Source organism: Ochotona curzoniae, unplaced genomic scaffold (genome assembly GCF_017591425.1).
Source record: "Ochotona curzoniae isolate NIBS_2020 unplaced genomic scaffold, NIBS_Ocur_1.0 scaffold_3890, whole genome shotgun sequence".
NCBI lineage: Eukaryota > Metazoa > Chordata > Mammalia > Lagomorpha > Ochotonidae > Ochotona > Ochotona curzoniae.
This window is the reverse complement of record NW_024467115.1, coordinates 42050595-42072495: the sequence shown is the minus strand read 5'-3', so window position 1 is coordinate 42072495 and position 21901 is coordinate 42050595. Positions and strand designations below refer to the sequence as shown.

General features: G+C 59.8%; 1 protein-coding gene across 2 annotated transcripts in view; it reads right to left on the bottom strand.

The window, feature by feature from the left end:
• The window catches only part of SMOC2 (SPARC related modular calcium binding 2), a 96128-nt gene extending 74702 nt beyond the window's left edge, over nucleotides 1-21426 (bottom strand). For both annotated transcript variants that reach the window (XM_040965388.1, XM_040965389.1), the window contains exon 1: nucleotides 21343-21426. In XM_040965388.1, coding sequence (XP_040821322.1) covers nucleotides 21343-21426 — 84 coding nt within the window. The remainder of the gene's footprint in view (nucleotides 1-21342) is intronic.
• Between the last annotated feature and the right edge of the window lie 475 nt (nucleotides 21427-21901).

Here is a 21901-nt window from a genome sequence, read left to right as displayed (position 1 = left end):
CTGGTATCCAGCCATTCCTGGTTCTCTCTTCCAATCCTTTCATTCCTGTGAAATTGGAAATAATGTCACCTCTTTATTTCTGGCTTTAGCACTTTGAGTCTTCCTGTTTTCCCAATTGATTTGGATAAAGATTTATCAATTCTGTTGATATTTCAAGGAAGCAACTTCTTGGTTTCACTGACTCTATTTCATTTATTCTGCTCTATATCATTTACTTGTTCTGCTATCTGTGGATTTATCTGGTTTTATTTTATCTAACATTTTAAGATTTATTTGATAGTCAGATACAGAGAGAGAGGGGGAGATCTTCCATCGGCTATTTTTTTCAAATGTTTGCAACAGCCAGGTCTGGGCCACGTCAAAGCCAGGTCTCCCTCATAGGGGGCTGGAGGCAAAACACTTGAGCCATCTTATGCTTTCCAAGGACTACTAGCAGGAAGCTGGATCAGAACTGGAGCAAGCAGGGCACGAACTGCTGCCCTATGGGATGCCAGCATTGCAGGCAACTGCTCAGCGCGCTCTGCCACACAGCAGCCCCCAGCTAGCTTTGTAAGCTGTGTAGACAAATGGTTGACTTGATCTTTCTTATTTTTAACATGGTGTTTATAGCTGCAAGATCCCCCTTGAGCTCTGCTCTCACTGCATTCTGTGCCTCTGGTTAGCAGTGACCTGAACTCTATTTCCTGCCCTTTCCATCCTAGTGTGACTTTAAGTAAGAGTGCAGGGACTTCAAGGTACCCAGCGGCAGCTTCCTTCTGCCCATCACTGCCTTGAGGTGGGCTATAGCAGCCCGCTCATGAAGTGCTGGTGAGAGCAAGCTAGCTTCTGCCACTTGGCTGCTTCCTGTACGGATCACAATGTTTTGTGTCCATCATTTCCTGGTTTGTGTTTCTGTGATGAAACATTTCAGTTCCCTTCTTATCTCTTTTTGTATACACATTTTGTACTTGCTTTCTTTGTGGTCCCCATATGGGCTGCATTTAACATTCTCAAGTCAGACTTCTGAGTTTAAATTCAGGGTTGTTTCATGCCAACGGCATACAAAAACCATGTGTCCTAAACAGCTCTGCCACGCCCCGTATCAGTGGCAGATGTGCAAGAATCACATCTTCAGACACTGTGCACACACAGATGCAAACAATCCACTTGCCTCTTGAATTGTGTAGAGAACAGAATGCACAGTTACAAACCAGAGCTTTTAGGCTAACGGTTTCAAATGCACATGAAAAACAGATCTGTTTAGAAAGTGCTGCATCCCCTAGGATATGGGCCTGTACACTGCTGGGCTCCCACGCGGATCCCAGAATGCGCACAGCAAGTGGAAGGAAGGCGCTAAGGGCTCAGTCTTGACCTGTGGGTGTCACCATTTCTCCTTGCTTCTGAAGGACACTTTTGCTTGGTCAAGGATTCTCACAGTGCCTGGAAAGATCGGCCAGGCCAAAGCTTTCGGAGCGAAGCCAGGGAAGCCGGCCGGGTGAGCCCCCTCTGGTTACCTTTGGCTTCTCCTTGTCTCACTCCATTTGCTCACAGGGTGGAATCAGCCTCCTGGGACGCTATCACATTTGGGAGGTTTCAGCCACTGTTTCTGCAAACCTTCTGTCCCCGCCCCCTCTCCTTCTGTCCCCGCCCCCTCTCCCACCACCCTGTATCCTTCCTGTTGTTCCCCGGTAATTGTCATTGTCCTATTGTCTGCCTTCTCAAAGAGGCCTTGACTCCCTGGAGTGAATGGTTTTAAGGGTTTGTTTATTGGGAAGGACAAATTAGAGACAGACAGATCTTCCATCTGCTGGTTCACTCCACAAATGGGCGCGTTAGCAGGAGCTGGGCCAGGCTGAAGCCAGGAGCCTGAACGCCATCCAGGTGTCTCTCAAGCCCTTGGGCCATCCTCCACTGCTCTCCCAGGCACATTAGTGGGAAGCTGGATCAGAAGTGGAGCAGCCAGGACTCGCACTTGTGCCCACATACGCTGCAGTGCCGGTCCGACCACCAGAGCTCCGAGAGAACAATCTTCTGTTTGACCATTTTCTTCTTTTTCCCGAGCCGCACTTGAGTGGATCTCTCTGGGCCTTGAACGCTCCAGTGTGATAGTCCTGAAAGTGAGACCTTTCTCCCTTAGAGTCAGACTGTCCGTGCCAGGGACGTGCCTGACATTCAAGAATAACTCCTTCTTGAGTCTCGCCTGGCCTCGCCCTCCGCGGGCACTGTGGTGTCCCGATCTCTCCGACACTCCCAGCCGGTTTCCTTTGAGCATCTTCCTTTGACTCTCAAAACAGGAAAAGTGGAAAATGGAACAAGTGTGCTGGCTCTTTAAAGTCCCTGGAAATCACTTTAGGTAAAGTTGCCAGGCCTGCGAGGGTTGAGGAGGGGTGCCTAACCCCAGAGGGCAGTGAGAACGTGGGCAGCATCTCTGCCTGCATGTACGTGGGCGACACTGCCCTCTGCAAGCGCAGACCCCTCCCTGCTGCTCAGGGCGCAGGGTATGTGAGCCGCCCCATGCCGTGATATGGTACGGCCACGTGTCCCAGTCAGGAGCCAGGCGCCAGCCCCCGCCCTGTCCTGGGCTGCAATGCAGCAACACTGACAACATGCCATTTCCTCAGCTTGCCTCCTGGCAGATGCAAGCTCTCCACCAGCCCACAGCTCCGTTCTGGTCAGCGTGGCCCTCTACAGGGTCGCTATTGCCTCTGTGGGGCATGGCTTCCTGGCTTCCCGCTCTGACACCTATTAGCATTTCGAACTCTTTGACTCCCTCCATGCTATGCAGAAGAGATGACTCACTAGAGCAGCTGGCAGACACATTCCAGCCAGTCTCCAGAAGAATCCTCTGCATAGTATCGTGACCGTATCTGCACACACAAGTCAAATGTCGTGTCTTGACCTGCTAATAAGCAGCAGGACCAGCCGGCAGCCTGACACGGTTCCATCTGATGTTTCTGGCTCCTGCCTCTGAGATGAGGCAGGCAGAGAACATCCCACACGAGCGTTCTTCCTCCCACCATCACTGTGGGAAACACTGCAGGTTGTTGAGGAAATCGGCCTGCAGTGCATCGCGCTCTCCCGGCAGGACTCTGCAGCCACTCGGGCCCAAGCACTGCCCAGCTGCAGCAGGCTTGTCGCCTGTGCAGCCTCTGGCCTGCGTTTCCTTTCCCCGGCTCACCCTGGCCCCGGTGACCTCTACATAAAAGTCTAACGCTGAGAAGGCACTGGAGACTCTGCCCCCTCAGCTGCCCTGCCCCAGGTGCCCTGCTCTCCTAACCATCCCAGCCCCTTCCTCCTCCTCCCTGCCTAGGGAGTGGGAAGATGCTCCTGTGCTTTGCTGGGGGCCCTCTAGGCCAGGACCCTGTGATATCTGCCCGGTCACTTGGGCAAGGGGCGCAGCAAAGGTGTGCCACATGGGCACAGAATGGGCAGGCAGAGCACAAGTTTCACAGCCTCACAGCAGACCCCTGGGCAGCCCTCATCCCAGCTGTCACCCTGGGGCTGGAGGCAGCCAGCAGGACGGGCCAGCAGGAGACTGGCAGAAGCAGGTGTCCCACGGGGAAGGTGCGGACTGGCGCCACCTTCTCCAGATAGGACAGGTCCCTCTGCTGTGTGTCTAGACCTTTACCTGCAGCAGATGCATGAGAACAGCATCTTCCCAGGTCCTCTTGCTGCGCTGACTGCACAACTGCCCCACTGGCACCACGGCCCCGGAACGAGGCTGCCCGCAACCAGCTGTGGCTGCTCCTGTCACAGGGGTCCTTGCATGGCCACCCTCGTCCTGCCAGGACCCCATATGTCCATAGCACCAAAGACAGGGGTCTACCACAGGGTCCGGACCTCCTGCTTTGCTTGCCAATTCTCTCTGCAAGAAACTACACCTATAAAAGCACCAGCTGGGCAGGGTTTCCAGCAGCAAGAAACACACAATGGAAAGTCCATCTAAATACACTTAATAACCAAGCAAAGCCCAGAGCCCACGCTACCTCAACTACACCTTGACAGATGAGGGGCAGAGTCGCAGAAGAGCTAAGAGGCAAGATGCAGCCGACTCATCAGTGTGGGTTGAATCCAGACACCTGTCTGGCAATGCCCATGTGTGTGTGAGTGTGGACTGCAGCGTCCACAAGCTGTGAGGCCTCCTGGGCCTGGTCAACACCAGGAGAACCGACTGGCAGACCCACAGGAGGACCCAGTGTCATCTGCAGCCACTGGCAGTATACCGCCCTTCACTGGGACTCTGGGAAGACGCGGTTTGGACCCTGGCATCGTCCCCCACAAACATCTGAGTGGACAGCTACAGATCAAAACCAAGTAAGGCAAGCTTGCCAACTCTGAACTTGAAGCAGGGCCTTGCTCAGAGCAGCTCCAAGTGTTTCATGAACGAAGCGACCTCCCCAACAGGCCCATGTGGGCAAGCCCACAAAGACGGCACTGAAGTCAGATCCATACCAGGCACCAAGAGAATATCAAGACCCTCGAGCAAGAGCTGAACCCTACCAGAAACAGAAGCACCTCGTGCCCCTGACTTGGCGACAGTTTGTGCAGAAGATACCAAAGGCGTTGGGAGTAAATGTGACAACAGGACCAGCACTGTGAGCAGTGCACCAAGCCACAGGTGCCAGCATCCCATACAGGAACCTGTTCCTATCCCGGTTCAACAGAAGATGGCCCAAAGCCTTGGGAGGCTGCACCCGAGGGAGACATGGAAGGAGCTCCTGGCTTCAGCCTGGCCAGCTCTGGCCATCTTGACCATTGGGGGGGTGGCAGGGCGGTGAACCAGTGGATGGAAGCTCTCGCTCTATCTGCCTTTCAAATAAAATAAAATGAACCAGGTGTTGGACATTTCATGAGATTTATTTTAAAAATCAAAAGTAAAAGTAGGCAAGTTTGGAGTTGGTAAAAATTAACAAGTTCTGCGCTTGCAAGAAACGGACACAGAGGGCAGGGGTGGCCACTTCCAGCTCAGACTTCTGAAAAGGACCTGCATATCGGGCACACGAAGCACTGAGATCAGTCGACGACACGGAAGGGGACATGCCAGCACACACACTTCTCCAGGTGCTGCACAGCTGCCAACGGGAGACCAAACTGCCATCCTGCTCATGCACAAATGCCAAGCCGCAAGATGAGCCCTCGTCTCAGCCCGTCAGATGGCCATGACCCAGAAGGAACTGAGCAGCTGAGATGACACGTACTGGTAATGGCGGTGCTTGCACTCTTACCAGGACAGCCCTTTGAAGAACCCAGACCCAGGACACCACGGGATCCAGCCACTCTGCGTCCAGGTGCACCCTAGAAGAACCAAATGCGGGGTCCCACGAGACTCTTGCACCCCACATTCCCAGCAGTACCTGCGACGTGGAAGCTGCCACAGTGGCCACCCCGCATGTGGGTGGGTCAGCCACGTGTGGTTGGCACGCAGAGCTTTTTTTCAGCCCTGTGGCAGAGGAAGCCCTAAGACCTGCCACGGCAGGTCGGGCACAGCAAGATGCAGCGTGACTCCACATGCGAAGCACCTAGGATGGCCAAGACCGGAGAACAGGGGTGTCTGGGGCGGGAGCATAGCGGGAGGCGGCTCACAAAGTAGTTTCAGCTTTGCCAGAGGATCAAGTTCTGGATGCAAGCTGGGCAGCCTGGTTCTGCTGAGCATCCAGCTGCACAGAGCATGGCCAAGGCAAGCCTGTGGAAGGCAGCATGTGCTCCATGCATCCCACCTCAACTTGGAGGGTCTTCATAAAGGGCCAGCGCTGTGACATACTGCCATGGCACCTGGGTGCGATGTGCCAGTGCCCATCCCAGCTGCTCTGCTTCCATTCCTGCCCCACGCCCTTGGGTGGTGGCTTCCTCCAAGTGGGAGACCTGCCCAGGGTTCTGGACGCTGGCTAGTCCCCGGTTTGTGTCCCTATGGGAAGTGAACACACAGGTGAAGCATCTTCCACCCCTGCCCTGGTCACTATGTCTTTCAAATACCTGTAAAAACACGTCAACTAGACACCACGTGTTGGTGGCAACGACTACACTCACCAGTCAGCGGGCACAGCCAGCGCTCGGGGTCTCACCACGTTTACTGTGTTTTGTGCTTTGGTTTAAGAAAAAAAATATATATTGCCCTGGGACTGGGGTTAACTTGGTGGCACTTTTTTTTAAAAAGATTGATTTATTTTTATTGGAAAAGCAGACTTATTGAGAGAAGGAAAGACAGACAGAAAGATCTTCCACCTGCTGGTTCACTCCCCAAGTGGCCACAACAGCTAAAGCTGAGCTGGTCTGAAGCCAAGAGCTTGTTTCAGGTGTCCCAAGTGCTTGCAGGGTCCCAAGACTTTGGGCCGTCTTCCACTGCTTTCCCAGGCCACAGTCAGGGAGCTGGGTGGGAAATGGAGAAGACAGTACACAAAACAGCGCCCCATGGGATTCCAGTGCATGCAAAGCAAAGATTTAGCCATTAGGCCATCATACCAGGCCCAAAACACATACATTTTTAAAATATGATCCTGCAGTTGTCTCATAGGAAGTAGACGGACCAGATTTGGCACACTGCTCTGTGCTGTTGGCAGGTCTCATGTGAGTTCCCAAAGAGACCAGTGTGGGCAGCAACTCCCTGGAGCCAGGGAAGAGGAGTCCTCCCAGAAGTGCGGTTACCCCTGAGGCAGCAGGCAGAACGGCGCTGGCAGCACGGGCATCCATCAGAGCACAGGAATGGGTGCCAGCTGCCGGGCCTGCTCTACCTGGGGACACGCAGGAGATGACCAACTGCTCAGCACCCTGATGGCTCCCAGGCGTCCATCGGGACAGGGAGCCGGCAGGCGGAGGGTCTCTCGTCTTTCTCCCCTCCCCCTCTGTCAGCTTTGTGAGTAAACAAGCAAATCTTTAAGGAATAAAACAGAAAGAACAAGCCAATTGGCTCCACCCTGTGAACTCTGCCCTGGCCACTAGGAGGACCCGAGGGGTAGTGCCACAGAATGGTGCCTAGGCACCTGCCCGAGTCCAGCAACGGGAACGGGTATTTTCTGGTGTCCGATTGTCCTATCCACAATTGCCATCCCAGTTCCTCCCCTCACCTCTCCCCTGCCAGCAACAAGGAGACAGGTTCTAGCTCAGCTAGGGCGCCAGCTGGGGATTCCCATTTAGTTTTCTTAGAGATGAGCAGGCAGAGCTAAACGGGGGCGCACAGGCAGCCCTGGCTGTGTGCCCCACAGTGCTCCCCATCAGGGGGCCCAAGAAGTTGGCTTCCCCTTGAGGCCAGGATCTGCCAAGCTGAGCTACTCAAGTGACAAAACCGCCTCGGGCCCTGCCCCTCCACCTCTCACAGCCAGGAGGCCTCCAGAGAGTGGAGTACCTGGTAGCAGAAGAGGCATCCTGCACAGAATTAAGACCCCTTCCTAGTCTGGACCTCATTTCTCAGAGACCACAAGGGGGGAGGCCAGTGCTGCCCTGAGCCATGGCCACTAAAGGCCCCGAGGCCGAGGACACAGGGGAGGCAGAGCAGACTCAAGGCTGAGAATTTGGCTCGGGAAAGAGCAACCGTGTTAGGCTTGTCTGAAGGAGTTCCGGGTCAGTGAAGCCACTAGGGCATCCAACACAGACACGCCACCACATCCTCCCACCCAGAGCAGCCAGAGCAGCTAAGCATCCTGGGAAGCCCACGCCCACCTGCTGCTCCCACACCCAGCCAGGGCCAAGGCAGACAAACACCCCGCAGGTGCTCCCTGTGCAGAGCTGGGGCGGAAGCGGCCTTGTCCTCTGGGACCTCGGCCGGCAGCCCAGGCCAGCGCTCACACAGTGCTCCAACAAACATCCTTCCTTCTGGACACCCCTGGCAAGGAGCTGAGCCGAGGGAGCGGGAAGGGAGGGCTGGCCATCAGCGTCCCCCGCTCTGCGCATGGCCCAGCTGTGGCCTCCACCAAAGCAGCCAGGGTGGCCGGAAGTCTTCGTTCAGGGAGGGGTGGGAACACCTCACCTTGTCTTCACGGCAGCGAGGTGGCCACGACCCCAGCCAACCCTTCTCCCCACAGCCGGAGCACAGCCCAGTGTCCTTAGGTCACCTCGAATCCTGGCAACCGGAGAGACCTCATGTGGAGCCCACAGACTGGGGAAAGTGCGGGCCCAGTGGTCCCTGGGTTGGATCCCTGCTGGCTGAGGACAAGGGACCAATGCCAGCCCCACCTGCAGCCTGGAGAGCTGGAGGGAAGACCACAGGCCACAGCTGCCAGCACGATGCTCACCAGCCATCTCACCGAGGAAGACAGCAGAGCCTCCTTGTTTTGTTTTGCCGTTTTAAGATCCTGTGCTGGACCTGCGGCAAGCGACGGCCTCAGGGAACTGCAGGAGCCTTCTTTGAGTGGCTGGGAACCCCCAGACCCCAGAAGCTCACCCTGTGTCCTCCCTGGGCCCAGACATTGACAGCCAGGGAAGCCCACCCACAAGCACCCCACTTGTACAGTTTCTATGCCTCCCCCAGGGACCAGCCTCAGTGCGCCCTTGACCCTGTACAATCGGCTTCCACTACTGGCATAAACTGGATGAACATAAGGCAGAGAGGAACCAGGACCAGTCAGTGCTACTCACGCACACAGAAGTGGAATGTTAGAAAATCGTGGCCTGCAGCTATCTCGTCTGGCTCCCATGACCTCGTGGAAATGGCTGACTCCAACCCTTGCGCAGGGTGCATGTCACAGGGCCGCAGCAAGGGCTCTGGCCAGTGTTCCAGCCGGCAGCCACGAGGTCCCTGTTGCCCTCACATTCCCTTGGTTCCTCCTGGCTCTAGCTTCCCATATATGTGCACCCTGGCAGGCAGAGGCCATGCTCCGGGCCCTGCTACCCGTGGGAGAGACCTGGCCTGCCGTGATGGAGCAGGTACCTGTGTGGGGAATTCACAGGGCACACCTGGGCCACACAAACCTCTCCCAGGGCTGGCCAGGGCTCAGACCATCCATTCCTAAAGGAGAGGTCACCTGGTCACTGCCTTCTGGACCCAGCCACACTCTCATGGACCTGATGTGCCAGGTAGTGACATCAGGGCCTGGCATGCTGCTCATCCAAAAGCCTGGCAAACCCACACGCGGGCACATCACAGGCTGGGGAAAACACCGTGGCTGTCCCATGTGCTGGCTATGCATGCAGCTGCTCCTGGCCTCCCGGGACATCCATGGCACTGGGGGTCCAGGGGTCAGTGCCACCAAGCTGCCTGTGGTCACTTCAGACCATGGAAGCTCTGTGAGCCTGAGCGCCATGCAGACGCAATCACTGGATCTGGTAGACCATGTGTCCCTGAGCGGAGCCCCCAGCCAGGTGTCCATGTGTCCTAGGGAATCCTTCAGTGGATTCCCAGTTCCTTGGAAGCAACTTTCAGGGTCTCCAGTGAGACCCCCAAACGGAGAAAGGAATCCCAAAGGTGTGGATGCCAGGAGCCACACACTCACACTCACGGTCTGGAGCCAGACACCCCTGCCCACCCATGCATGTGATCCTGAGACATGGCCACGGAGCAGGACCCCAGGCCTGTCCATGGTGGGCACTCATCCTTGTGGCCTGTCCATGTGGCTTCAGCATCAGCCCTGGAGTGCCAGGAGCCACACTCACCAGAGCTCATCCTCCAGGCATCCGGAGAATTCTTCGCCCCCCTCCCGCCCCCAGCTCGTCCTGGGATTCACGCTTCCTGTCGTTGACCCAGATTCCTCTGGTGCATCCGGCAGGGCCTGGAGCTCGCCCGGACGCAGAAGATGCTCGCCACGGAGGGGCTGGGCCCTCCACACCTGGGCCCACTGCCAGCAGTGCGTTGGCTGCAGCCTCGTACCCCTACTCGCAGCCTTTGGGGGCCTTTGGAGTGAGCGCCCAGTGCCCAAGCTGGCCTTTGGCCTTTGTTTTTGTGGGTTTATTTGAAAGGTAGAGAGAGTGTCAGAGAGAGAGGTTCATCCTGCTGGCCCACTGCCCAGATGCCCACCGTGGCTAGGAGTGGGCATCAAGCCAGATCACCCACCTGGGTGGCAGGAACGTGGGTTCCTGAGCCAAGCTCACTGTCTCCAGGGTGCTCATTAAAAGCTGGCCCAGGAGTGCAGCCAGGAGCTGACCTCACGCACCCCACAGCAGGCTGGAGCCCCAAGCACGGATTCATGTATTTACAGCAAATAAGAGTGTCGGAGGGAGAGCTCTGTCTACGGGTCAGTCCTCCAACACCAGGCCAACACCTGGAGCCCAGATCTCCATCCGCGTCTCCTACGTCGGGACAGGAACCCAAACCCCTCATGCCGCCCCCCAGGTGTGGGTGTCCCAGGCACCCACCCGGGCTGCGCCACTGCAGCCACTGGGCTCACAGCTAGAGCGCGTTCCACAGCCCCGAGCGCAGTAAACGCCGAGAACCCTGGTTCAATCCTCAGATTTCCGAGTTATTAATTACAGTGTTGAGCCTCCACATAATTAAACTGCCTCATTATGCTAATTCCCAAGACCAAGTGCCTAAAACAAACCAGCGTCTAATTTTTATGAGGCGATAATGAGCGCAGGGACAAGCCCAGCCAGAGGCCCCTCGCCCTCCACTGCCCGGGCAGGAGCAGGGCTCGCGGGACCACCCCGGGCTCGGCAGCCCTCTCTCCCCGGTGCCAGCCAAACACGGCAGGCAGCAGCCACAGCACACCAGCTGCTCGCACCAGAGCAGGGGCCCAGCGGGCACTTGCCTCACCGACCGCTGGCTGTGGGGTGGGCCAGGCCCCCTCACATCTCTCCTGCAGCCACTGAGGCCCAGGGAGCCCACACGGGGTGACTGGTCGGGGGCCACAGAGGACCCCAACCCCAGGTCACAGCACAGAGTTGGATGCGTAGAACAATGAACCCTGCGTGACGGCCACCGGGCTGTCCTGGGCCCAGCCCTGCCGCCCAGGACTTGGCATGCTCTGAGCCCCTACCCACAGGGCCTCCCACACCTCCGCCTTGGGCTGGCCTCAGCGCCGGGCCACTGGCTTCCCAGTAACTCACCTTTCTGGACACAACCTGAGCCAGAGGTGTGAGGAGCATTGCAGACAGGATCCCCCGAGTCTGTGCTGCTAGAAGGGGCAGCCACAGGGGAGGGGAGGGTACTGAGGCCCTCGCTTTGAGTCAGCTCTCGGAAAACACAGAAATGCAACAGCAGCTCCGGTGAGCAAAGACAGAGGGAAGGGAGCAGCATGGTCTCTGACACGGGCATCCTGCCGAGCCAGCAGGGTCTGCCCACGGCATCTGTCCACCCTGCCCAGAACAGTGCCAGGTCTGGACTGTGGCTGGCCAGCCTGGGGCAGTGACAGAGCGCATCCGGAAGGCACATCACAGCTCCACCCCGTGTTCTGGGAGGGTCACTGGGCCACATCCGGCCATCAGCAGCTGGCATCCCCTGGCTTAGGCTCCAGGTCACGGTAATTACAGGCCACACAGGCACAGAACAAGGCAGGAAGCAATTGCAGCCCAAGGGCAGCTGGCACACATCGGCAGTGGCACCCGCCAGGACTGGTCACAGGGCCACCAGAACGCAGTGGCCGCGGCTCTCAGGTCTGCTCTGAATCAGCCGTCCTGGAGGATGGACACCATGGCCCGGAGCTGCGCTCTGTCCACCTCCTTCCCTATGTCCCCTGCACATCACATGGTGTCCAGGTGTCCCAGGCAGTGTTGGGCCAGCCCTCTATCCCTCAGGATGTCGCCTTGTGCACCGTGACACAGTGTGGCGCTTTCATGCAGCCTGTACCCGCAGGGACCCATGCCCACACGGTTCATTCTCCTTGCACACACAACTGCCCGCCAAGGCCCAGGGCATCTCCTCCTAAGAAGCCCACCTTCTCCTCCTGACAATGCCAGAGCTCTCAGGGCACTTTTGCTGCCAACCAACACAACCTGGGCACCACTGGAAAGCAGGCGTGCAAAGGCCCAGCCAATCCCAAGCTCTGACACGCTGCCCGGGGTGCCCCCCACGTCACCACAGCCATCCCAGGGTGCCCCCCGCGTCACCATAGCACAGCCAGCCCAGGGTGCCCCCCGCGTCACCACAGCACAGCCGTCCCAGGGTCACCAAGCCTGTGGGGTCCTGTGTGTGTGCTCAGGCTGCAGTGGGCTGGGCAGCCTGGTCAGACTTGGTCCCCTGACAGCAGCTCTGTACCTCAGTGGGCAGGCTGCCCCTCCTCCACTGTCCTCCCAGTGTGCTGAGCACAACCCCTCAGCATCTCACTCCCTCACACACTCCCAAGGACAGCAGTGTCATGACACGGACAGAGCTGCCCGCTGGGACCTGGCTGTGCCACGGCACTGCCCAAGGGGACAGGACCAGACGCACATCGGAAAGGCGAGCCAGGGAGGGCAAGCCGCTCACCCAGAGGGGAGCGCAGAGGCTGAGAAGCCCAAAGGGCCCTGGGATCCTGGGAACGCTTCTGCTCCCAAGTCAGCCACAACCAGACTGGGGTCGTCGTCCTTGTCTATTCGGCTGCTGCCATGAGTACCCACGAGTGGGGGACAGGACAGTCACCTGGGAGCACAGCAGCTCACAGCTGGTGGCTTCAGGGACAGGACAGTCACTTAGGAGCACAGCAGCCCACAGCTGGTGGCTTCAGGGACAGGACGGTCACCTGGGAGCCCAGCAGCCCACAGCTGGGGGTGGGGACTCGGAGCTGCAGACAGTCGCCCTCCACCTGCAAGGCTCAGAGCCTAAATCCGTTTAACCTGGGCTCCTCATCATTTCCTCAGCTCCATCTGTAGCTGCCCCTGCCCTTACAGCCATTCAGGTGGCCTTGCTGGGGACAGCATCCCCAAGGACCACTCTGGCCCTCACCAGCACCTGTCTCTAACGGGTTGGCTGCCCAGTGGCCAGCTCCGAGGGCCCCATGACTATCCAGGGACAGTGTAAGGGGTCGGGCCACACCCCTAGCCTCAGGCCGCACCTTGGCCACCTCCCCTCCCCCACCCAGGACTCTGGGCACCCATATACTCAGCTCCCGCTGCCACCCAGTCCTCCAAGACTCAGCCCTCCCGCCCACAGTCCACCTTCAAGTCTGAGACACGAGCCATGGGCTGTGTCTGGCCATCTTGTCCGAGCTGGGCACAGGTGGCTCTCCATGGGAGCTGGCCCTGGGCTGACCCAGCCCCCACCGAGACGGCACACTGCTCAGGGAGCTGCCAGCCAACGTCTGGTGAACATCAAAGAAGGATGGGGTGGGGTGGACTTGAAAAGGGGCCTGCTAGCTCTGGGCTCTGAGCCAGGCTCGGTACGGCTCGGGTCAACTTTCCCTCCCCACGTGCTGAGTAGCCTCTCTGTAGGACCGTGACCACAGGGACACCCAGAGGCAGCAGAGCCTGGGGAGGTAAGAGCTGGACAGGCTGGACAGGGTGAGAAGACCAGCAGGGAGAAGCAGAGAGTCATGGAGGCCAGCCTCCAAGCACCCTTCTCAGCTTCCATGAGGCTGGGACAAGAAGGACGTGGGGGAGGACCTGAGGGACAGGGCAGAGATGAGAAAGACAGCAGGGTGACCCACCCGCTACCAGTCCCGCACCGTCTTGGCTGCAACCCAAGTGCCCTGTCCCTGCACCTCACACACCTGTAGGCAAGCCCAGCACACATGATCAAGGGCTGGACGGTGACTCCCACTGCCCCAGTATCCAGCTGAGGCCCTGGAGACGTGAGTGCAGGCAGGCCCAGCCTCAGTCACAGGAGGCGGCATCACCCACATAGGAGCCAAGAAGCACCAAGTCCAAAGGCGACATGGCAGGCGCCCTGCACCCCGCCTCTCCCACAACCCCAGCCACCTGACACCCTGCACCCCGCTTCTCCCACATCCCCAGCCACCTGACGCCCTGCACCCCGCTTCTCCCACATCCCCAGCCACCTGACGCCCTGTCCCTGCCTCTCCCACAACGCCAGCCACCTGACGCTCTGCAGAAGTGAACTGACAGAGCAGCGGAAACCAGTGATGGTCGTTGGAATGCAGGACCACACCCCTAGGTGTGCATCCAGTTACAGCAGCTCCAGGAAAAACACGCTTCAGCAGGTCTCGACAGGGCGGCAGCCACAGGACCATGGCACAGGACAGCCCAGCTGGCCACCTTGGCACAGGACAGCTGACCACCTCTGCCTTTTTGGTATCCTCTCTCCAGAACTTCCTTCAGATGCTGGCTCCACTGGGAAGCAAGTTGACGTGCCGCTGTTACTGTTCTCCCGCCTGACCCGCCGCCACACAGAGGAACTACAGCGCGGATTTGGCAAATAGGTCAGCCGTGGCTGAACCAAAACCCAGCTGACAAAGTGAGTTGGTTCTTGCAGCAAAAAGAAACTCAGACCATGTTTCACCAGCCCCGGACCCCAGAGGCTGTCCGACTCTCATGCTGTCCCGGGACCTCTCTGGTTTTAAAACAGAAGTTGACACTGTGTCAACACTCTGAGTGACACTGTGCTTAGCATGCATGACCGACTTCCACCAGGACCAGAAAGTGGGGCCAGTGCCACAGAGGTGGGGACCCCACACCTGGCCCTGTGCCCCTCCCCTGCAGGTGTTCAGCCGCTCTTGGGCCCCCTCCTGTGGCTCCTTCAGGAAGTGCCAGGAGCAAGCTCTTCTGGGCACTGGAGGCCGCCACGTGTCCACAGGTGTGAGGCACTTGGAGACGCCCAGCACAGAAACAGGACTCATGACCTGCTCCTTTCCAGCAGCTGCCTCTGCGCAAAGGGAGGCTCTGCTCCAGCCCAGCCACTAAAGATGCACAGATACCTGACTGCCAGAGACAGCCTAGGGCTGCGGGCAGGCAGAGCAGCACAGCAGAGCACAGTTCGGAAGCACACCCCTTTCCTGAGGGGTTTAGAGGCTGCGACCGGCACCCCTGGGTGCACTGGGTCACCCCTCAGTCACTGGGCCGAGACTACGAGGACAACAGAGGTGACATCTGTGAGAATGGAGAGCTAGCTGGTCATGCCACATCTCAGGACACACAGTCCAGTAAGCACATGTACGCAGCTTGCCAAGACTGCAGAAGTATAAGTGCCACACGAGCAGTGAGCCATCCAGGCACTCAGTAGAGGGGACACAGACTGGGCAGGCTGGGCAGGGCACAGTGTGGGCCACCAGGCTGGGCAGGCTGGGCAGGGCACAGTGTGGGCCACCAGGCTGGGCAGGCTGGGCAGGGCACAGTGTGGGCCACCAAGCTGGGCAGGCTGTGCAGGGCACGGTGTGGGTCACCAGGCTGGGCAGGCTGTGCAGGGCACGGTGTGGGCCACCAGGCTGGGCAGGCTGTGCAGGGCACGGTGTGGGTCACCAGGCTGGGCAGGCTGTGCAGGGCACGGTGTGGGTCACCAGGCTGGGCAGGCTGTGCAGGGCACGGTGTGGGTCACCAGGCCGGGCTAGCTGTGCAGGACACGGTATGGGAGTCTCAGGGCTGGTCAGGCTTTGTAAGGCATAGTGTGGATCCCCAGGGGGAACTTGTCCCACGCCTCTCCTGGAAGTGAGACTGGCCAAGCCACCCCTTCCCACCTACAGGGGCACAAGGGTCACCCTAACCACAGGAAGAAACAAGTGATTCGTGTTGACAGAGCAGCATCTACAACCTGAGACACTGCAGTTCCCCTGGGACAGCTGTGCAGAGTCCCGTGGCCCCCACATCGCAGGAAGACAGGCGCTGGCTGGCTGAGGCCCCCCAGCTAGGGCCAGCTCTCAGGATGGGCAGCTACCTTCTGGTGACCCTGCCCCACAGCTCGAAATGGAATGGGTCACCAAGCAGCCTCACTCCATGCTTAGCGCTCAGCCGGATGACGCAGCCTGCAGCAAAGGAAGCCTCTCACTGCATGGCCTTGGTCTGCACAGCAGTGGCCATGACCTCAGTCTGCGCTTGGGGTCAGTGACTCCCAGGACAGTCCTCATGGTGACCAACGCCCCTGTGGCCAGGGTGCCAACCAGGGCTGTGTGCTCACAGCATGTCTTTGTTGACACCTAAAGCTTGTACACTTGTTTACTAAACACAAGGGGACTCCCAGCCCAAGCCTCACTGGATACAGCCACGCAGGCACGTGTCTCGGGGTACCCCAAACCCACCTATGATTCCACTATGACCCCGCCCTCTCCTGTCCTTCTCTGGCCCTCCTTGCACTCATGGAATGCACAGTGAATGGTGGCCACCTGGTGCCTGCCGCCCCTCAGGGTGGGGACAGCAGGAGGCCCAGTGTTCTCCAGCCTGGACACAGGCAGGCTGGAGAGACAGCTGCTACTCGCTCCTGGGCACGGGCCTCTCCCTGGGAAGAGGAGAATGGCTCAAGTGAGAATGGCTCTAGGGGGTCAAGGTGAAGGCGAGACAAGCTGCAGGAGGCACGCTCTCCAGGAAGCCGTGTGTCAGGAGCAGCTCCCCCTGCCTCGGAGCCCTGGGGCTCCAGCTTTTGAAAACGGTGTCTTTGTTACGCGCGTCCTTCCTGTGTGAATATCAGGTCAATTGTGCCTCACTGTTCCCACATGCCCTCTGGAGCTGGTTTGAAAGTGCAAGCTCATGTGGCTTTGGAGTTTCCAGTCTGATGTGTGGGTGCCACAGCACCGGCCTGTGCCTTCCCGAGACCCTCACTTCTGCCCAGCTTCTCGCAGGACGGCCGCCACACGGGAAGGGCGAGGTGCGGCAGACAGGGTAAGATGGCACCCTGGCTCTGGCTGATGTGTGTTCATGCCCAGTGGTTGATTGGCAAGCGTCTGGCCTTAACAGGGCAGGTGGACATCAAAGCTGGCCAGCAGGCGGTGGTGATGGGCACGCAGTGCAGTCAGCACAGCCTCGGTGGATGCGGCCAGCGGAGACGTGGGGAGCAGTGTGTGCTGGACCAGGGCCTCCACGGTGGTCACTGGGCCTGACTCTCCCAGGTGACACAGCTGTCCCCTCGTTCCACTCCACCGCCCAGCTCCTCCTCGGGGTGCACTGATCATCACCATTGGTTCTTTTGAATGTCTCAGAAGTTCCCAGGGGCGTTCCTGTGACCAGCAGTGTGGCAGGGCCTTCCTAAGCGATCACCTAGCCCCTGCACCACCAAAGGTCCTTATTGCCATCCTGCTGGGAGAAACGCTGCCAGCCCTTGTGGGCCCACTAGAGTGGACGCCTACCAGCTGGCCAGAACAACAGAGCCAGGGAAGCCATTGGACCTCTGAGGAGGGTCATGCCACCAGGTGCCACATGGGTGCTCATGCCTCCAGCAGGTTGGTTGCTGATCCTTGGGACCCTGCACCTGGAAGAGCGGGAGGGCACTCCTGGCTTTGGACCAGCCAGCTCCAGCTGTTGCGGCCATCTGGGGACTGAACCAGCAGGTGGAGGAGCCTTCTCTCAGTGATTCTGCCTTTCACAGAAATACTATTTTTTTTTAAAGAAGTGACAGCAAGCCATCACCCTTAGGACATCTGGAATAGACACCTACCTGGCTGCCGCTACTGCCCACTGTGACTGCCCCAGGCTCGGGGCACTGTGGCTCTGAGGGTCAGGAAGAAAATGCTCAGAATGGGGCACACAGCTCTCCCCTCCTGAGCCCAGAGCAGGCACACGGCCCGACACAGGACACAGCAAAATGGGAAGGCCCAGGCCCCCTGTAGGTCCCTGTGTAGTGAGCACAAACCGCAGCCTTGGCGGGGCAGGGTGGGTGGGCAACTGCTGTCTGGACAAAATCAGAGAGGAAAAAAACATGTCCAGGAGAGACAGAAAGGATAAGGCTTGGAAATGCATTTGGCCACATGGCGTGTCACCCGCACAGTGTCGGCTGTACAGGCCGTGTCAGCCCGAGACGCCCCCGCTGCGGGCCACGCCTCGTGCATTCGGCCACATGTGCCCCCGAACCAGCAGACAAGCTCCTGGGACACGTGGTCCTGTGTGCCTGACCAGCTTTGGTCTCCCCCACGGAACAGCGTGACCTGTACGGCTGGAACCCTTCCCTCCTGGTCCTGTGAAATGAGGACTCGTCATCCTCCACCCCTCCCTTCTCAGGGCTTTGGCCCCTACACAGCTCAAGTTGAACAGCCCCATGCCACTGACTGGGACCCACAGGTGCCCAGCATCGCCGAACAGAGGTAACAGCACAGGAGAGGCACTGCTGCCAAACTCTCTGCTCCGACTCCACGTCCTGTGCTGGTGGATCCAAAATTACATAAACATGGCTCTTGACCCTTGACCCCCAGCCGCACCAAGCCCCGTGCTTGCACACTGGACCTTCAGGGGCATAGGTGTATGGGTGCCTACTCGCTCCAGGCCACACAGCCACGCTGAGGTCATGCCCACACCGCACAGTTACGCAAGAGCTCCAGGGTTTCGGTCATCTCACCCACGCCTGGTCCTGAGGTCTCAGCTCAAGGGATGCTGCCACGTCTTGGGGGTCTCAGATGACATGTACGTGGGCCTCTAGGTGGGAAGCGCCCCCAGCAGCAGCCCAGCCCCCCCAGCACTGCCCAAAGCAGTGGAGGACACAGTGGGCAGGGGCACATGGGAGCACCCCTGGGCTAGGGGACATTGGGGCTTGCCCGGACGTTCAGGCAGAGTCTGCACTGGCCTTTCTCTCGGATTAACTGCAAGTGAGACATTCGGTCAAGGCCTCCCACCACCCTCTTTCCACCCATCCCAGGTGAACAAATACAAACAGGGCTGAGAAGCAACAGGCGCAACTCAGCGGCCACCAGCTCCCCCAATGGGACTTGGCTCCACCCCAGCCCCTGGGCAAGGAGGTGACGGCTCCAAGCCGACACAGAGATGGAGAAGATGCTGGGGGACGAGAGGAAAGTTGGGCTGTGATGGCCCCTCCCCTGCTCAGGGTCCCTGGAGGCTGGCAGAAACCCTGGCAGCTGCCGCACCCTCCATCTGGGCCGCAGAGGCAGCAAGGGCTGCCCTGGGTGTGAGCTCAAGCTAGCCATGTCAGGAGGGTGGGGCCCACTCCAGCGGCCCCGGCGCACGCTCCCTCACGGCCCCCAAAGAAGACGCTGGCTAGGGATCGAGATCGGTCAGGCCATCCAAGGCCACACAACTACACCTGCCACAAGACTGAGGCCGGAAGGAGCCGCAGGCGGGGTCGGCCTGGGGCATTGCTGCTCCTTCAAGAGGACATGGACCCAGGCACAAAGCAACGCGCATCAGGCACGGAAGGGTGCCACGTGCCAACTGCAGCTGGCACCACAGCTCCGTGACACAAGCGGCACAGACACCCCCACCCAGCAAGCCACGAGCCCAGGTGCCCAGAGCTTCTCTTTTCCAGCTGGTGACTGTGGTGGAGGGACACACCCACTCAGAAAGGCAGAGTCCCCTTGCTGGACATGGTGTACCAGACGCCCACAGGAACCCATGGGGGAAGGCCAAAGAACCGACCACATGGTTCCAAGAAGCCAGCATCCCACAGGGAAGGGCGAACTTCCTGTGCGTGAGACAGCAAGCACTGCTGGGAAAGGAGGAAGGCAGATGGCTCCGTGGTCCCGTGCACTTGCAGATGGCCAGAAGCAAGAACATTGGCTGGCATAGGAACACACCAACCTCTTCAGGGAAGAGCGAGGCAGGGGCCCCAGCACAGCCCACCCAGCTGCACCCAGGGGTCGGCCAAGGGCTCTTGGGGTGCCTACAACCCAGCATGCATCAGCAGCCCTGGCGTTTGCAGCCCTGGCACAGGCTCACAGAGAATGCCAGCGGAACAAAGTCTCGTCTTCAACCCCGACGTGCTAAGCAGATCCCAGCGCCCAGCAAGGCACGAGGCGCCAGCCCCGCCCGTTGCCCCAGCCCTGTCCTGCTTCCTGCACGAGCTTCACAGGCCAGGCGGCCGTGCTTCGAGTGGAGCCTCCAGGCCCCACAGCTGCCTCTCCCACACCGAAAGGCAACTGGGCAGAGACCAGCGGCACGGGCACGTCCAAAACACACCTGCTACTTGCCCAAGCCGCCTCCCGTTCCAGCCTCCTGCCCTTGGCTGCCAGGGGCCGTGTAGGAAGGAGCGGGTGCCCGTGGTTCTCCTGCAAATATGCCTTTAAAACAACAGGTCCTGAGAGTCCTGCACACAGGGCCTTGTCCCAGGCTGTGAGAGAGCTACCACAGGGGGACGCCCCCGCCCACGCCGCTCCAGGGCCCCTGGCAGCACTACAGCCCAGGAAGTCCCGGGAGCTGCCTCCAGAAGGCCAAGGGCCCAGGATGAAGTTCACTGCCAAAGGCAGAGGAACTCCCTTCCCCAGGCTGACCCCCAGCCTCACCGGGCCAGCCCCAGCAGGCATCTCCCACACAGCCTGCAGGTGTCTGCCAGCACTAAGCACGCTCTCACTGGGGGGCATATAATGTCCTACTTTCACCGGGGTGGGCGGGTGCTGCCCTTGCACACGCTGCCAGTGACCCAAGCCCCAGCACCCACAGATCATCAAGTGCATTTCCACAAATCCTGACAGGTACCCTCGGGTGTGAGCGCACGCATGTGTGCGTCAGTCTTCCCCTAAAGTTGTGTGCACACGCCTGCAGTGAAGGCGCCCAGAGGGCCCACCAGCGAGGCCTGGGTGTGTGGAAACTTTCGCCAGCTTCCACCAACCGCTGCTAATCTCGGGTCCTCTGTGAGACACAGGGCAGGGACCTCCACTGCTCAGGAAGAATTTCAGGTATGAGAGGCGAGCTCGCCTCCTTCCCTTGGCAATCGCCACAGCTGCCTGAGGAGCCCAGACAGTGGATGTGGTTAGCACCCCCTCCTCGGTGCTTGCCCCTGCGTCGGTCAAGGCACACACTTCTGACGGCGGTCATTGTGGGCTCCCAGGACCGCGGGGTGCAGGCACCAGTCCCGGTTCAGCCACCACCCTTGCTGCACTCAGCCTGCCCCAGACCTGCTCTGGGTCTGGCATTGTGCGCCTGGCCCCCGCCAGCGCTCTGGTGCACAGGTTGTCCCGGGTAAAAGAAACACGCAGTGGCGATCCGGGTGGGCGCCTCCAGGCCACCTGGCAGGCAGGAGGGCCGAGGTGCCGGGGAGAAGAAAGCAGAGCCCATGCCAGCTCCCCGCCAATGCCCAGGCAAGGGGGTTAAAGGACTTATATCAGCGGTTTTGCAGATCCTCGTCTGCCCGCCCACTTTGCAGAGTCCCTGTTAGCGTCCAGCGGAGGCAACGGGCACGCGCTGGCCCGAGAGGCAGCCCGGGGCCTTCCACGCAGCCCAGCGGTTTTCACACACCTTCGCGTTCTCGCGCGGGCCCCAAACCGCACTGGCGCGGGCGAGCTCAAACTCCTAGCCTGACCGCCTGGGACCGCGCGGCCAGGACATTCAGCCCCAGGCGCGCACGCCACGGATCAGCGCCAGGACCCACCTGGCCTGGTACCGCTGGCCACCTGCTCCCCGCGCCTTGGCGGTACTTGGGCAAGGAGGGCAGCGGGGCCCCAACTCGGTCGCATCTCCAGGTCCTCCCCGGCAGGCCGGGCTTACCGTGAGCGCGGAGAACTTCTGCGCGGACGCCGGCGGGAGCAGCCCGGCGAGCAGCGGCAGCCAGCAGAGCTGGGGCAGCAGCATGGTGACCGGCACAGAGAGGGTACCCGGAGGACTCAGAGCGCCCGGGCCACAGGCAGAGTAGAGGCAGCGCCCTGGAGCAGCGGCCCTGCTGAGCCTGGTGGAGCGGCTGCCCTGCGCGATCCCCTCCTGCTCCAGGGGTCCGGACGTGGCCGGCGGGCTGCAGGCGGACGCCGAGGCTTCCCTCGCGCTGTCAAATACCCCGAGCCTCTGGGATCCTCCCCCGCCTCCGCCTCCTGCTCTGCCCCTCTCCGCCCCCGGCCCCACCTCCCCCAGCCTCCGCCGCCGCGCCCCTGGGCTCCGACGCCCGCTGGGGCCCAGGGGCTGTGCTGAGAAGGGAGGGCGGGCGGGACCCCTGAGCGGCTTGTGTGGTAGCCAGTTGGCGCTGTGGGCGCGCCCCCGGCTCCTCCCGTCCCCAGCCGGTGGCCCAAGACGTGCCCAGCAGACTCGTCCACCAGGCTGAAGGTGCAGTCCCTTC